A 17,608-nucleotide genomic window follows, 5' to 3' on the forward strand; every position below is an offset into this window, starting at 1 on the left:
GTTAAGAGCGTTCTAATTATATTAATTTACAATAGAGATTGGCTCCATTCAAAATCTTTAAATTGTGCTTAATATAAGTTTCCTAAGGTTAAACAACGATAATAACGTGTCCAAATCGGTGCAGCCAAATACATTTTAGTTCGTTGATAATACGATTCCCCGGGTTAAAAAAATGTCACAACTGTACTGAACTACTGCGCGGAAATGACGTAGTGTTGTTGTTGTTCCAGGAAGAGCATACGGGGAAGCACTGAACTGCGTCAACAGTCATTTTTTATGAACCATAACGATTTTGGTCGTTAGTCAGCATGGCAACTGGGTATGTATAACATTTGTTAAATTAAGCTTCTCTGATTATGTGGTCTTCGTTCATATTTGCCGAGTTTCATACGCGATTTCGAAAGCTCGAAAGTCGGCGTTTGCTAACTGTTGACATTAGCTGACTGTCCTCTCGTCCACGCGTCGATGTCGCTTGGAAATTTGAGTTAAAACTACGGAAATTGTTAAGTAGTTTTATGCGCGTTTCCATCGACGCAATGGCCTTTAAATCCTTTCTTGGTTAGTATGCGGCTAACATTAGCAAGCTAAATGCTGAATTGTCTCTTTAATTGCTCTAGGCCTCGCCTGGCAGTATCAGCCGTGTAGTCGGTCTTTCTGGAATGTTAAGTTTCGACATTTGAATATTATCTTGCATTCAAGAAGGTTTGTAAGTTGTTGGAGGTCGATTGTTTATTTTTTTACCAGGAGACTCAAGAAGATGTCCTTAATAAGTAATGTTCGCCTTATTCAACTGTATTTAATAGCCCAAACTCAATCGCTTCGTTTTAACGCGTTGTGTTTAACTTAAAGAGCCGTCTGTCGTCTTTATTTCAGGGACGTACGTAGATTCCTAAAAATACATAAAAGTAAATTACCAGTCTTTTTTCGCCTCTATCTTGTTGTAGTTTACCGAGCTCTCTTCAGCTGTTTCTGACTGACTCAAGTTGTAGTGGTGGTACCTTGACTTCACTAATTCGATTTGTTCTTAGAACACCACTTTTTTTTTAATCAAAGAAATATCACTGTCTTTATAACAAGAACAAGTGATTCAGAAATTTGTGGAAGCGTGAAAACAAAATAAAACAATCAACGTTTTAAATAATTTATTTGCGTGTCTGTGTGTGCAAAATATGTATCTTTAATGGATGGGGCCGAGTGAGTGATGTCAGAAAGCTGGAGCATCTGGACATGAGTTGTGCCCAGCAGCAGTTTGTTGCAAGTGTCTAATTTTTTTTATTTGTGTTGCTGACTGATGTTGCATCGGCAACTATAGCTTTCCTTACCCACAGTGAAAGGGCTTTGCAATACCTTAATTTTCAAGTGAGAGTTTGTCAATTGAAAAACACTTAAAGGTGTTGCCCTCGCAAGTCAATGGACCAATGTTTTCACAAATAACATTATGTTTGAATTTTAAGACGTGTCTTTCAATATTAAAGAGTTAGGCATACTGGCATGGTTTTGTGAATATTGTTTGAGGGTTTGGCCCGGAGAAAGACTTGACATTTAGCACATAACACTCCCAGGAGCACTTGATCCCTGTCATGCATTCATGGTGAGTTGTTACCACGGTAACAACACAGGTGTAACTGTAACCCTGTGATGAAGGGTTTATATTTGGCAGAATGGTAAACAGTTGTGCAGTGGAACCTTCAGAGTCAAACACAAACCATTCGGGGCACCTGTGTCCAAATCATTAAGTAGTCTGCCCGCATTGACTGGCAGACGAATGTCAACAAAAAACATATTCATCAGTATAATAAAGTGTATGTAGAACAAGAGAGGAACTAATCAAATCTGAGGACCTTAACTTAATGCACTTAAGATTATACCTGAACATAATATTTAATGTAATCATCATTGGAATTTGTTCCTAATCTCTTACAGCCATTGTTGACTGATTGATGGCGCAGATAGTGGACAGGCCTTTATTAGACAACATCATGGACACATCAAACTTTGCCCACGTCATCTTCCAGAATGTCGGCAAGAGCTACTTGCCTCATGCTGCACTGGAGTGTCACTATACCCTTACACAGTTCATCAAGCCGCACCCAAAGGACTGGGTTGGCATTTTCAAGGTGAGTGACATTTGGTATTTAAAAACAATCTTGTACAAATAAATATACTTGATATAGTAGTATAGTGCATAAATAGTGGCCACACTTATTGTTAACATTTAATTTTTTGATTCAAATAATGAAACCCTGCTATTTAAACAAAACTGCCCCAGGTGACAATAAATATTCAGGTGTGTTGTTGTTGTTTTTTTTGTTTTTTTTTTAAATACTTGGCTAAGATTCCTCTTATTTCATGTACAGTGGAAACTAGTGGTGTCACAATTCGCTTTGTCGATTTTCGATTTTAGAGTCACAATTCAGTTTTTGATTTTATTTATTTTATTTTTTTATATCACAGAGGTCTATGCGATTTGTTGACTAGTCTACAATTATTGTTTTTATTCTTTGAATTTTGTACAGTAAATCCTATTTTAAAAGATGGACTCTTGACTAACCTTTTGTACTTGTTGCAAAACTTTTTTTTCTTGATAGTGCAAGCGCTAAAGTTAGTTGCACCAACATTTTTGACCACATCACATTTACTGTGCTGCCTACTAATGCAAATTCAGTTCCTGAACAATTTATCCAAAATGTATTTATTTTGAATATTTTCTTTTTAATTCTGTCAGGAACATTACAGTGGAACTGTGCCCTGGCCTGTTTTACTGTAAATATATATTTAATATTAATGCTTCAAAGAACTCTCAATATTAAAATACTCAGCAGTAGGGCTGCTCAATTATGGGTGAAAAAAATAATCCGGATTATATTAGTAGTAATTAAAGTCACGATTTTTTTAAACTATTACAAAAAAAATTATACATGGAAATAATATTAAGACAAATCAAATTTATTTTATTTTGAAACAAAAAAAAAGATGCAAATGGAAAGCTGTCGTTGTCTACGCATTATTGGACATAATCATTTGGCAGTGAAACTTCACGCCACAGTGAGCTTCAAGTACAGTTGCACTGAGCATGTATTTCCGTGATTCATAAAATGCAACAGTCCGGAACATAGCGTTTTCCCACTGGTTGTACTTCCTAAACACCTGTTTGTGTGTCTGGTGTTTGAGAGATAGGCCGACTCAACAGCTGACGTTGGCATTGCAAATCATTAGCTTCGCCCAATTGCGCAACTTAGTAGCCCCACCTTTGTTTACATTACCTCCTATGCTTACGGCGCTTGCCAGAGACTACAATCCAAGGAGTTCCTGCTGGTCTCCTCCTCGATGTTGCCCGTGCGGTGAAAATTTGCAAGAACTAAAGTTTAACTGGTTAGGCAGTGGTATCTTAACATTAGGAGAAGTAGCTCCAGGCTAATGGCCTGAGAAAAGAAGTAAGACAGCATTGTGAATTAAAAAAAAACAAAAACACATGTAGATAACGGAGATGGTGCGCATAATGTTTCACACTTTTATTGCTTATGCAGCAGCAGGTTAAGTCATTGAGTTAACAGAAAGACATTCATTAAAAGCAAAAAAAGATTTACGGCCCTACATTTAACATACTTGTATTGCTTTGCAAAACTGTAAATCAGATAAAAAAAAAAAAAAAAAGACTCCTGAGCGGAACTAAACGTCGAACATTTTAAAGATATACGGGTACCAGACATTTTTTTCTTTTGTCACATCTGCAATCGCAGCCTCTGGCTCTTGGAAGAGTTCCCATACAGGGTGACTGGAGTTGCTCGGGGCGCACGGAGGTGTGGAGTTGGGGCGGCTCTTCAGGAGGCAGAGGAGAAAGCGAAACACTGCTTTGTAATTAACATGTCTCACTCACCATGTGATTCATGAGCACTTCCTGCACGTGTTCACTCTGACTGGCACTTGGACAGCAGATGGGCCTCCTGCAGCAACTTGCTGCTTTTTACTGTACATCTGTAGATTTCCATTTTTACAAAAGTGCTTATATTATACAGTGAACCCCGACTATAGCACGGTTCATCTTTCGAGGAGTGTTCAATCAATCTACAAGGCATGTTTTTGGGAGGAAACGGTAGTACCCGGAGAAAACCCACACAAGGTTCCGGAACCGAACCCTGCACCTCTGCACTGTGAGGCTCGGTACACCCTGAACTGGTTGCCAGCCAATCGGAGGGCACGCATAGATAAACAATCAGTTACATTCCAAAACACACCTCGGGACAATTTAGATTGTTCCATTATTTTGTCATGAAATCAAGAAAATTAATGTCAACAAAACTGTCCGTTTTACTGCCATTTTCAACAGGCACTGCAAAATAAAAAGCCCTTTCCTATTTTTTTCTTTCCCTCAAAGTGATGTTCTACAATAATCTCAAACACGAGTGAGTGGGGACTGTAGTAAAGAAATACTTAGTGTTTTTAAAAGTTAATTTTTATCAACATGTTTAAATGTGTTTAAAGCACATGCAACAGATAAAACTATACCTCAGAATTGTTTTTATGGTGACTCAATATTGTAGTTTGGGTAACTGTGGAACATATTCCCTGTGAGGATCGGCGCTTTCAAAAAAGTTGTCCTACGCAACTAAATAACCCGAATATTAGAAAGTATAATGTCGTATTAACGTGAATCCCAACACTAAACATTGTTCAATAAATACCTTTCTGAAGGTGTCAATATATTTAGTTTCTATTTCCATACACATTGTAGGCATGTCTGAGGCAAGTGAAAGAGTTGCTCTCAAGAGTTTTCAGCCAGTGCCACTAATGAGTGGACTGGTGGGGGCTCGCCTCCAGTAATGACATAAACTCACTATGTGCATGTTTTAATTGCTTCCTGTTCTTTACTGCTGGAGGCTGGAAGTACACTGGTTAACAACTGGGGGGTTTGGCAGCAAACGAGGCCCTCCTATCTCTGGCTCTGATGAACACTCACATTGTTGTAGCTCCAGGCTTTGAGTGCAAAGCTTTACACGATCTGACTTCATACATGAGGCAGATAAACGTGGAAGGTTTCAAAATGATGCAGCACTTTTTTTTTCTTTTCCATCTGGTATGGAATTAAGTAGGTTTTGTTTTTGGTGCATATGTGAGAGGGCGCACACTAAAATCAACCCCCTCCATTGGCTGATTTTCTTTGACGGTTTTATGACAGACGACGGATGTTAAATATGTATTTTGTGTACTTTTACACCCCCACTCCCACCTATCACCAGTCGTCGGTTAACAACCCATAAAACAGAATTTCATCGTTTTATTGGAGTTATTTATTTCCAAGTCACCTTTTGTCTAAAAATGCCGCCTCTTTTTCTGTCATAAGCACCAGCGTGCAGATAGAGCGTGAGTTCAAATTATTCAGTTCGGACATTTCTTTACCTTGCGCGTACACTCATCTTAGTGCTTAAAAGGCTCCTGTGATAACGACAGAAAAATGTCTGTGTGCAGTTTTTAGGGAGTCGCCAGTTTTGCGTATTATGCACACGGTATTACAACTGATGTGTTGTAGGCGTCTGAACAGATTCCCCAAAATGTCTTGCAGGTCGGCTGGAGCACAGCGAGGGACTATTACACATTCTTGTGGTCCCCACTCCCTGAGAACTATGTGGAGGGCACCGCAGTCAACAAAACAGTGGTCTTTCAGGGTAAGATCAAAATGCTGCCTACTATTAATGATTTAATGTCATATACATTTCCTGCTTGAATGTTTTCTGTCATCTTTTCCAGGATACTATGTGCCCAATGACGACGGCGAATTCTACCAGTTCTGTTACGTGACCCACAAAGGGGAGATTCGTGGGGCAAGCACACCTTTCCTGTTTCGCGCCAGTAGCCCCTCTGAGGAAGAGCTGCTGACTGTGGAGGATGAATGCAACTCGGACATACTGGTGGTCACCACCAAAGCGGGCTTTCTTGAGGTCAAGACAAAATCATTGAATGCTGATTTTGATTACGCTATGCCCACACTTGAATAACTGGTAGTTTGTTTTGGTCTTTTATTCACGTGAAGATAATAACAGAAGACTGGGCGTTTATTTGCTTGTGCCTCTTCTTCTTTCTGATTGGCTCAAATAATGCTTGAGATTACAAGTTTCTATGTGGATGGTACATGCTTTAATAATATCATTGTGAGTGCACAGTGGTACCTTGAGTTACAAGTTTCCTAATTTATCAGTTATATAATGATCTTATGTGACTCTTTTGCTTTGTGGTGCATGCCAAAATCTCAGGTACAATTGAGCTTCAGATATGCCGTCGTTCGAACGAAGAAAAACAAAGCGCCTGTCACTGACGCACTTGCAGACGATTATAGTGTCGGACAAACAGCCCAAAATGCAAATACAGGATTAAATCACTTGTAAAGAGCTTGGAGTAGAATTGACTTTGAACTAAGCGTGTGGCCAAGCCTAGCGGGAGTCAAAGCTCTTGACGTTGCACACTTGGCCACGCCCCTTAACGGCGCACATCAACAGTTGGACTGATTTGCGTTCTTTTATTATTTTTTTCACATTTTTATATTTTACAATTCAGTGGCATTTTTCTTAAGAACATTAGGGCCCAAAAAAACCTTTTAAAAAATACCAGTGTACAATAAGACTTTGCTTTAGTGCATCATTTCCTGCCGTGAGACGCAGCGCAACAAGTTGAACAAGTTAGTTTTCTCTGTGCAGAAAAAGGTGGAGGAAGCCCAGCGAGTGAAAGATGAGCTGGTGAAAAAGGTGGCTTTGCTGCAGCAGGAGATGGAGCACCTGGAAACTGCCAAGGAGAGCCTGCGGAAGGCATGCGAACGGGAGGAGGAGAACTGCGCCCTGCTGAAAAGTCAAAATCAAGTAAAGTGGAATTAAAGAGGCAGGAGGGAGTCACAATTTGACTTCCAGCAAAGTAGACCCTATCTGAATACACGGTCATGAATAGTACAAATATACTTTTACTGTTTCTGTTCCAAGACAGGCCCAGACAGTCGCTTAGCACCCCCTAGTGAAAAACATGCAGACCTATTTAAACGTGTGCCTCAGATGGCATAAATCACATTTTGACAAATATGTATGTCTGTATTATCTACTTGCACTCCAGCATTTTTACAACTCAACCATTAAGTCTTAAAAGTAATGCTCGTTTGAATTCATATGACTGTCTTCTGCCATAAATCTGCTCGTTTGAAAGCGGCTTTCACAAGTTTGCGATGGCTTATTTTGTGGCTGTTAATTTTATGGCCTCACTTTTATGTTTTTCTATTTTATGTGGTGTGAATACAATGATTCCGAAATTACGCTCTTAAACAGTAAAACAAATAGTTTGCTGTTTATTTTTTTTTATGCCATTTTTAAATTGAATTGCATGTTTATCATTATTTCATGCATTTTTACAACATGAGCCATTTTTTTGCACAAATAGCTTCACTGACTTTGAATTTCAGGTGACTTTTTTTATGATCTCTACAGTAAAATGGCACATTATTGTTATTACTTGATTATTTATTGTATTGTTCATATTTGAAGAATTGGTTCACAGTGTACATTTTGCCTTATAGGAACTGGAGAATTCTTCCAAGGTCCTGCAAGAAGAGAAGGAGGAAGTGAAGCGGAGGCTGGAAGAGGCCACATCCAGGGTGCTGCAGCTGGAGGAAGACCTCATTGGCGTCACCCAGAGAGGCATACAAAAGGAAACCGAACTCGACTTGTAAATACATCCAATATATGCATGCACGGCTGTTTATCATTTTAACAACCTCACTAGTAAGGACAAACAAAGCCTAAAGCCGCATTCTATCCTTTTGACTTTAATTTTCTCATGTATCTACAAAATAATCTAGACTTTTCCTCTACTCGTAATTACGATTAATTACATTTAAATTAAAATATTCTTTATATGTCATAGTATTTTAAAAAAATGCCTCAGATATGGTGTTTGTTTTTTGTTTCTATGTTGTGTTTTGTAGTCTGAAGGACAGAATGAAGAAAATCACAACAGAGAAGGAAACACTTGAGTCTCAACTCAACAACGAGAAAGATGAGAAGGAACTGTATAAGGTAGTGTGCGCGTGTATTTTTATGGTTTTCTGACATTATTTCCCTGGGAAAACAAGGTCTCGTTGGGATAACGCTGCTCCCAAGATGAAAAGCAGCATAGGAATGGCAAAGTCCCAGGATGTGGCAAAAAGGAGTTCTCAGAGCTCTCATGTCACATCATCATTTTCTCAATTTGGTTGGCAGCGGTTTACTTGACAACTATGTTCAGTGGCAGCTTTATGTCACCTACAATTTACGATTGTTCCTATAATATTAGATTACCTCAAAAGGGTGGCGGTTTTGAAGCTTTTTAACTACTGTGATTATTTTACACACGTTTTCCCCAAACTTCATCCAAAGCGGGCTTGCCATATTGAGCTGTCCTTTGCAGCATCTGCTGTTTGTTGTGGTGGGAACTGCAAAGGAAATGGGATTGCCACAAACGACACAGTCACTACGGAAATGGTCACAAAAAAAACAAAATCCTGCATTTTATTCAACTTGCACGATAACTGTGTAACGACTGAGCTCTACCTAGTCTTTTTTTTCTGTGTTAGTCATGGCAAATTTATTTTGACAGTGCATGCATTATAATTTATCCTCATAAAAACAAGATACTTGTTTTTCTAAACGGCGGTAAATGCTTTTCTTATTTTGTGTTTGCATCAGATTCACCTGAAAAACCGTGAGCTGGAGAACACTAAGCTGAGTGCGGAGCTGCAGATGATGAAATCGGTGGATGTTAACAAAGATAACACTATCGCTCAATTTAAAGAGGAGGTGGGACGCCTGCAGCTGTGCCTTACTGAGAAAGAAAACCAGTACAAAGAGGTCTTAGCCAAAGTTTCCCCCTTGGTATGTGCTGTTAATCCATAGGTTATATTCAGTATCCAGAAAGTCATGTGTCCTCTTTCCTAGAATGTTGTTTTTATATGTGACAGGGAGATTTAAAGACCCTGAAGGAGCAGCTGCGTCAAAAAGAGGAACAGCTCCAGGCCAACCAGCAGCAGTCGACCATGCTGGCAGCTGAGTTGAGGGACGCGTCGAGCAGCCGCGACCGCACCATGTCCGAACTGTACCACATGAAGCTGGAGGCCGATGCACTGCGACAGGCCAAAGCCGAGGCGCAGGCTCACTGTGGCCGCCTGGAGAGCCTGGTGGAGAAGATGAAGGAAAATGCCAAGCACGAGGCTGTAAGTCACATCTACTTGCCAATTTATTAGGTACCTCAGGATGTAGATCAGAGTCAATTGAAAGAAATTGCACAGCTCATGACTCATCCCGTCTTTGACGGTGCTTCGTTTACTGCGGAACCTCTGAGGTTTGGAACAGTTTGTTTCGGGCCACTGGTAGATTTTGAAGCAGTACATCTACTCGGAAATAAAGAAATGAGAGATAATCTGTTTCAGGGTCAGAATCCGCCGTCTTTATGATGTGTAGCGTACCCTCATCCATAGTGGTAAAAAAAAACAAAAAACTCCAAGAATACAAATCAGTTTAATGCTATTTCATGCTATTTTTCAAACCACTCTGAAATTCAATTTAATAAGTTCCACTGTATTTCGGAATTTCACACATGATTTTGTTCCCCCCTAATTTCCTTTGGGATTGGTTCTCTGCATGTTCAAATTTAATAAGAACATACAAAAGTAATCCAAAATATACCCGTCCTCTTCGTGTTTCCATAACTCTCCATCATGTTATTTATTTTTTTTTGTTTAGTTTTTTTCCCCTGCCCCCTCTTCAAATTTCTAATGATTGTTGTCAAATATGTCATGTTCGGCAGGCCAAAGCAGAGGACGTCTGTACAGACCCGGCTCTCGTAGCAGAGCTGCAGAGAGAGGTGGAGGACCTGAAACTGCGTCTGCACATGGCTGCTGAGCACTACAAGGAGAAATACAAAGAATGCACTCGGCTGCAAAAACAAGTGCTCAAAATATCCGAGCAGCAAGGGGTGGGTTTGCAGGACAGTCTCTGCCTCACAATTTCTTTATGTATTTATTTTCTTTTGCTTTCAGAGTTAAATTTCAGTCATAGAAACGAGTTTACGGTTTTGTCTTGTGTGTAGGAGCTGAAGAGAAACTCTGCACAAGATCTAACAACAGTACCTGCATCAGTGAGTCCAGACACGTCAGTTCCAGGTCAGTCTGCCTGCACTTTGAAACGCAAGTACTTTACTGTTTTGTCAATTGCTGCTGACTTTTCCCAACTCTTCACTCTTGCTTGACTGTCTGATTAGCCTTCATGGTCCTCACAGGGAGTCCTGGTTCCGCAGATCCTATGCTAGAGGCCCTCATCCAGGAGAAGCTCAAAGGCATCAGCAGAGAGGCTTCTGAACGGCATTCCAAATATAGGAAATACAAGCAATTGTTGATGGTAAAAAGCTTCAGCCCCCCCCCCCTTTACAATTATCTAGAAGCACTGTTTTAACCTCTTTCTGATCTTTCAGGAGGCGAAGGAGCGCAGCGGCATGATGCACGATGAGCTGGCCAAGATGGCGGTGAAGGTGAAAGAGCACCAGAAGATCAGTGAGAATCTCAAGCTGCAGCTGGCGTCAGACGAAGACCGCTGCATGGTGGGTGTTGTAAATTAAGAGTAGTTTAGATGCACGCTCGTCTCATAAGCAACTGTTTGAGTCTATGCTACTGTTATTTTTTTTTTAATTAATTTCCAAACTACTGTTAGTAGAAAATCTTGTAGTACTTTGTCTGCGTGACAGAAGCATAGTACTTCGCAAATGTGCCTTATCGGGCTTTCAATTTTAAATACTGTTAGAATTGATTATTCTATCGATTTGATTAATCAAATACTCTAATAAAATATTTTTGGGCTTCAAAGTGTATTACAAAACAATTTGCCCCCACTTACAGTTTGTTAATTTGTTTCATAAAATATCAATATAAGTGGAAAGCTTTTCCAAATTAAAAATTTAAATATTCCCCAAAAATGCATGTTAAATTAAAAGAAAGTCATAAGTATCGAGGACTCATACTTATTAACATGAAAATAAATTTTGGAATTTTACACAGTGGTGACAAGCGCAAATAATTACAGACATTTTTATAATTTGTAGCAAAAAATAAATAAAAATCATGTGGACAGACTATATAGTTGTAGAATTGCCCTCAGCCATCCCACTGTTGTGTTGTCTTATATAAGCTCCGATGGGATCAGCATTTGATTACATGTCTTCCCCTGAGCACAATCCTTGTGACATTGTTGTTTATGAGCAGGCCCCGTCTGCGAGTCAACACTTTACGGCTGTTTATGTCCGCCGGTGGAGACAAGTGAAGCTTGGCTCGGAAGGGTCCTCTCCAGTTGCCGTCCTAATGCTTCGCTTGGCTCGGGGGCTAGCGGATATTTGCCCTGGTGTCTGTGAGGAACTCAAACATGTTGTTTGGTTCCAAGCGGCACCGCACATAAATCAGTGCTCTCTGCATAGAGGAATCTTTTGGAACTCTGCTTTGAGGAGTGTGTGACAGACGAAGGAGAAGCAAAAACGAGTGTGCTCATTCCTCCGTTGTTCATTCCTTTGTTTACTCCAGTGCCAGGTAGCCGAGAAGGGGCGGGAGCTGAGAGAACTCAAGGAGAAACTGGAGGTGCTTTGTAACCACTTTCCTTTTCTCTTTTAAAGACTCCGTCCACCCTCAAAATCCCTCCCGATAAATAGCAGCCATTTTCCCCAATCTGGTCTTGAGCGTAAAATGTCTCTTAATTGTAGAAGTCAAGTGAATGTGTTCTTATTTTCCCTTCCATTAGTTTGGACCACAGCGAGACTTAAAATGCACTGAAATAATGTTTGGGGCCGCTTTGGTGGGGCTAAATAACCCAATTAGAGGGTTTGACTGTAAATTCTGTCGCCGTCTGCATCTAACATCATTAAAACAAAATGGTCCCAGTGCCTTTGAAAAAAAATTTTTTTTTTTGGGGGGGGGGAATTCTGGTAAAACCGGAGGGTTTGTGTGAACACCCACCTGAGGAGCTTAAAACTTAATGACAATACAGGTTGTCACATAAAGTTTGAAATCTAAATATTAGTCACGCTGTCCACATATGGTAAGTTATGTTTTTTTTATTTAAGCATTAACATGATCAAGAGTTACTTTTTGCAACCATTTAGCTATTCTATGCTAAAATTGGTTTATTAAATTGTATTTCTTCTTTTTGTGTTCATTTTGCTTGTTAAATAATTGATTGATCCATTGACTCTATATGAATAGAATTAAAATAAAAAAATACATATAGAAGCAACAGATTTTGAATTATAATGAATAATTGGTTAATTATTTATCGTAAAAATTATATTAAAAATTATTATTTTTCAACAAAGATGACCTATTACATACGTATTTATATATTTTTTTGTATATCTATGAATGACCTAGCCTTGGTCTGTATTAAAAATTAAATGCGGCTCCAATTTTGCTTTCTTGTGTCCGAGGAAAATAATAATGATAAAATAAGCTTCAAGTTGAAAGAGAAAATATTCATCAGGCAAAATTTCAACAACTTCTTCAAATGCATCTCGATCTGATGCCGATTTCACAAAGCTGCACTAAGACATGCTCGTAGCTCCCCCCCTTGTTGTCATGGTAATAGAAGACTTGCGGTGGGTCGCGCCCCATTTTTATGAGACAAGGACCCCCTAAAAACTAATTTCAGGGAGGCTTCAAATGCAGGGTGGAAAGTGTGCTGTGGTATTTTGTCAAAAGCATGTCACAGAATGTTGCTAAGACGTGGGAACACTTTTAAATTGTGAAAGAAAATGCACAATGACTTCTTCACGCTTACTTTCGTGAGAAGTGGCTACGTTATTAGATCGCGGTAGGGGTCACCCCCCCTGATCCGCGAGGAACGACTATCTTGCATGTTTTAGATGTTCCCCTCCTCCAGCCCACCTGATTCAAATTATCAGGATCGTTATCAGGCTTCTGCAAAACTTGATAAGCGGATCATTTGAATCAGCTTTGTTGGAGGCGAGAGACATGTTGACTCCTGGACTATGGAATAATTGCAACACCTTGTATATTAATACAGCATGTCACATTTCTTTCATGCCTTTGCCTCTCCAGGAGCTTCAGAAGAGCAGCAAGAAGGCAGAGCAGGGGGCCAGCGGGAAAGCCGGTGCGGAGAATGTTCAGTCCACTGTGCCTTTATTCCTGCAGTACCCCGTGCCGTACGCCCAGGATGTTCCCACCCCTCTGTTGGTCTCTCAGAGTCCCACCAAGTTGCACTTTGGGAACCCATACTCGTCAATGTCTGACTCAAAAGGTGGGTTTGTGCGTAGTTGGTACAATTTGGAATTGAACCAAATCTTCACCGTGCATCAGAGGTTCACTTGCGCAATTTTTGCTTCTTTGCGACACTTAACTGGGCTTGTTCTGAATGTGAGGAAAAGTAGAGGTTTCCGAAATCAAGGATTCGCCCTGAGACTCACATTTTCCCAAAAGAAACATTTAAAGCAGCTGTTATCAAAATTAATTTTGATTTTGTTTTGTACTTATTTTTCTTGTACTGATTTCTATTAAATGATTTTATTGCTTAAAATGTACTTGTATTGCACTAAAGAAGGTGAAAAGATTACTTAAAACATTGGCTGGTACTGTTAATATACTGAATGTAATATTTGCAATAAAAAGGAAGAGTTAAAAAAAATACTGAATTATAGCTACAGATCTCAAATCATGACACATTTAACTTTGTGTGCAGTGAATCTTTGAGGTTGACTTTTTAAATTTAACTGCCCCAAAAATATGAATAGAATGTATCTGTATATTGGCTCTTAAACGCAACATTTTAGCAAAACTATTGAGTATTTTACAACAAGATGCGTAGGACACAGAAATGGCTCAACTTTCCAGAAAAATGCTGCATTTGAACATGAATATTTGCGACAAAATGTCATGTGGACACGATTGACAACAAATCCCTCCTCATCTGGCCTTGCGCTCTCTGCAGCTGACGACGACGAGCTGTCAGATGAGCAGCTGCTTTGCCTCCCTCCTGTAGGCCCGCCCTCCTGGGACAGCAACGTGGTTTGCATCCAACCCACCCGCCACCAGGCCCGGCCCGACGGCCGCGAGGAGTCCGAGGATACGACGCCGAGCAACACCAACAACAACAACGTAACGGCTTCTCCTTGTTGATTGATTATTTTGTGAGACCTTAGTGAATGCTTCGCTTTTCTAGTATTACTACTATTGGCAAAGAGGAAATGGGCGTCTACAAAAGACGGGCAGAAATACAGAAAGCAATGCCAAAGCTTTCAAAATGCCGTCACAAAACACTGAAATAAGTGCCTGTGTGAAATATTGTCTGTACAGGAATTATCCAAACCAATCGATTGGCACCATAATTTGTTAATTTGAGTGCTGATTGTTCATACTGACATTTGGGGTCTGACTAGTATAATTCACAGGTGTCAAACTCAAGGCCCGGGGGACCGGATCTGGCCCACCGAATCATTTTTGTGGCCCACGAAAGCAAATTAAGCATGTCAACTTTCATGACATTTGCTAAAATCTGAACCGAAATTTCAAATTGTTGTATGTAATAAATAATAACCTAGCATTTTCTTGAACAATCTCCTAGTTTAAAACTATTGCGATAAATTATATGTTATATGTTATGCGATATGTTTGTGCATTTCAATTGGGAATAATGTCTTATTTTTCAATAAACGGATGGAATTTGTTTTTTAATCCGATTCATTCCATAATTAACAGATAAATACATTATTAAAATAATAGTCAGTTGCAGCCCTGAAGCAGAGGTTTTTTTTTTTCCTCCAAATTGCAGCCTTCGTGATCTGAAAATTGCATTCTGTTGTATTAGTTTAATTGTAGCGCTTCTGTTACTGTTTTTGCGATGACACTTGACCAAAGGACACTTTACAATTTAAGCAGTGCGACTGACCAGATTCTCATGTTCAATATTTGAGGTTCCGCTGCATGAGTGTTGTCCGTGATTAATCAGTTTATGTTTTACCTCTCAGGTTAACATCAACGAGAAGCCCACCGCAACAGCACCCCCCAACCCGTTTGTGAACGATGGACAAACTCCCTTTTGCTTTGATCCCAGGTAACACTTTTCTCATAAACGGCAAACCAGTTAGCTTGGCTCCTGCTTTTCGAACGCCGCGCATTGTAACATGTGTAACGTGTTTGTTCTGACGCACAAAACCCACCCACGCTCTCCACCGTTACATGTGCAGGGGAGGCGGCCCACCCGTGTTGCGTCAATGCGACATCTCTGCTTTGCCCACCTCATCACTTGACTGCTTGCCAACCAGCAATGGGCGAAAAGTACTTGCATTCAGTACTTGAGTAAAAGTACAATTACTCATGTAAAAACACATTTTTTTTGTTATAAGTACCTATTCAAATAATTAGTCAATTAACTGTATAAAAAAAAAAAAAGTCCAGGCCCTGAAAAATACTTGAATACTTTTTTTTTTTAATCAGAGATCTAAGTAAACTTTTCGAGATATTTTTTTTTTGCTCTGATTCAGAATCTTCCCGCATTATTTTCCTCTCTCATTTTTTCTTAATGATAATAATAACAGTATTATATTATATGTAATATAGTAATACATGTACGGATTAAGATTTAGGTTGAGCAAAAGGTAGATTATTTTTTTCTGGAACGTCACAATTACAAAATTACAATGCAAATAAATTCTTACATGCAAGCTTTTCTAGGTCAGACTTAAAAACAAAAAATGAAAGCAACCACTGTACTTGAGTAGATTTCAATCTGTGCTTTTTTTTTTATTTTTACTTAAGTACTGTAGTTCAGGCGTGGGCAAACTACGGCCCGGGGGCCACATGCGGCCTGTTAAATGTTTTAATCCGGCCCACTGAACTTGGAAAAAAATTAAATAAATAAACCTTGTTAATGTTTTATTTTCTAAATACTGTGGTTTTTCAAAGACATATATATTGTTGTAATGCTTTTGTTCACTTTCATTTAAAATTAGATGTATTTTTTTTCTCCAATGAGGTGAGGTTACCAAAACACTCCATCCATCTGCTCCTGGTCCGGCCCCTCTGTCAAATTTTACAACCCATTGTGGCCCGCCAATCAAAAAGTTTGCCCACCCCTGCTAGTTGAATCAGTCTTCTTTCTTCTTTTACTAGTCATTTTTTATTCCATTTTTTTTAACAAGTATCCGTTCTTCTTCTTAAGTACAGTGCAAGTACTTTTGCCACCTCTGCTGCTGACTAACAGCTTTTAATTTTTTAAGTGATTCTTTCCTTCTGTGTGTGTGTGCGTTTGCGTGTAGCATGGACATGAAGCGATGCCCGCTATGCGAGGTCATCTTCCCGCCCAACTACGACCAGTCTAAGTTCGAGGAGCACGTGGAGAGCCACTGGAAGATCTGCCCCATGTGCAGCGAGCAATTCCCGCTGGACTGCGACCAGAAGGTGTTTGAGAACCACGTGCTCACCCACTTCGACGGGCACATGCTCAACTTCGATTAGTCGCCATCGACGCTCTTGTTTGGTGCGTTACCGCTTTCTTTCATAGACCGGCGCTTATCAATAAATCAGAATTCTGATGATTTTAGTTTCCTACTTTTAATTAACATTTCCAATTTACAATTAATCCTGGAAACCAAATGTTTAACGTTACATTGTTGACGATACCTAAGAAGAGGGGAACCTATGGCCGGGGGGGTGGGGACATATGCAACCTCTTGTTACAAGCCACACATTATCATAACTTAATATCATTACAAGCGAAGCAGACCCCCTTCCCCTGCTTTACTAAAAGCCGTATATATATATATTTCATGGTTTTGCGCAAAGACATTATAATACAGAATTTTGTCAGATTTATTTTAGAATAAGTACGCCAATGATATTGTGACAGCCTTGATACCGTGTACCACTGGGTTTCTTTTCAATCGGCTTTGAATATTTAGTTGGTGAGTCATTGCATGTTGTTGAGTTCCTGTTTTACTGCTGTTATTTTTCTCCATATACTTGTTTTCTCTGTTAATGGAACTAATAAAGATCGTTTGAAACATCAGAACAACTTTTATTCCAAAAATGAAACAGCTTTTTTTTTGAAGAAATACAGTACATAACAATATTCAATTTATTTGTATATACTCATTACACAATCGTGCCCCATGAACATACTGTATGAAAATATAATTTAATGCTTTACTCCTAATACATTCACTGTACACGAGAGTGGAGATTTCTGGCAGTAGAATACTGACACAACTTGCCATCGGACTGCAGTTTCATGTCAAAACATTTTTAAACATGGTAACGTTAAGGTTCAATTAAACGCTAAAATAAAGATGGAGATGTATGAAAACGAGTACAAAGACAAGTCAAGGCCTCCTTTAAAGGAGGGGCGGGGAACCTCCATATTGTGAGCCGTATACAACCTCTTTGGAACTGTCGGAAAAAGCACCCCCCCTACTCTAGAAACGTAACCCATAAATACTCATATATAGTTTTTTTTGGTCCTGAATATTTAGTTTGGCCCTTGAATGACAAATTGATGGGAAAACGGTATCCACACCTGCTGGCTTCAAACAACAGGAAGGCTCATGGGCACCTCCA

The 17,608-nt window shown here is 39.5% G+C and overlaps 1 protein-coding gene across 3 annotated transcripts; it reads left to right on the forward strand.

Moving 5' to 3' along the window:
• The first annotated feature begins 168 nt into the window (after positions 1-168).
• tax1bp1b (Tax1 (human T-cell leukemia virus type I) binding protein 1b) lies at positions 169-17,066 on the forward strand. Of its 3 annotated transcripts, none has more exons than XM_088306682.1 (18): positions 169-319; positions 1,924-2,117; positions 5,561-5,663; positions 5,746-5,936; positions 6,690-6,848; positions 7,550-7,698; positions 7,958-8,048; positions 8,697-8,882; positions 8,969-9,220; positions 9,814-9,981; positions 10,096-10,168; positions 10,267-10,403; positions 10,477-10,602; positions 11,573-11,626; positions 13,100-13,298; positions 13,986-14,152; positions 15,022-15,107; positions 16,312-17,066. In XM_088306682.1, exons 2-18 carry the CDS (start codon positions 1,941-1,943, stop codon positions 16,508-16,510), a joined length of 2,517 nt encoding a protein of 838 aa, XP_088162808.1. In that variant the 5' UTR covers positions 169-319; positions 1,924-1,940; the 3' UTR covers positions 16,511-17,066. The 3 variants fall into 3 exon arrangements, with proteins under 3 accessions (XP_088162808.1, XP_088162809.1, XP_088162810.1); XM_088306683.1 differs by having other exon boundaries at positions 10,285-10,403; XM_088306684.1 differs by lacking the exon at positions 11,573-11,626.
• The last annotated feature ends 542 nt before the right edge of the window (positions 17,067-17,608 follow it).

Source organism: Idiotropiscis lumnitzeri, chromosome 10 (assembly GCF_059441095.1).
Source record: "Idiotropiscis lumnitzeri isolate Australia: NSW breed Sydney's pygmy pipehorse chromosome 10, RoL_Ilum_1.0, whole genome shotgun sequence".
Taxonomy (NCBI): domain Eukaryota; kingdom Metazoa; phylum Chordata; class Actinopteri; order Syngnathiformes; family Syngnathidae; genus Idiotropiscis; species Idiotropiscis lumnitzeri.

Excerpts from the sequence above, each read along its gene's own strand:
- tax1bp1b (XM_088306682.1), top strand. The coding sequence starts at position 1,941 with ATGGCGCAGATAGTGGACAGGCCTTTATTAGACAACATCATGGACACA. Across the intron at positions 8,883-8,968 it reads TAGCCAAAGTTTCCCCCTTG|GGAGATTTAAAGACCCTGAA; the intron begins GTATGTGCTGTT and ends TATATGTGACAG. Across the intron at positions 10,404-10,476 it reads AATACAAGCAATTGTTGATG|GAGGCGAAGGAGCGCAGCGG; the intron begins GTAAAAAGCTTC and ends CTGATCTTTCAG.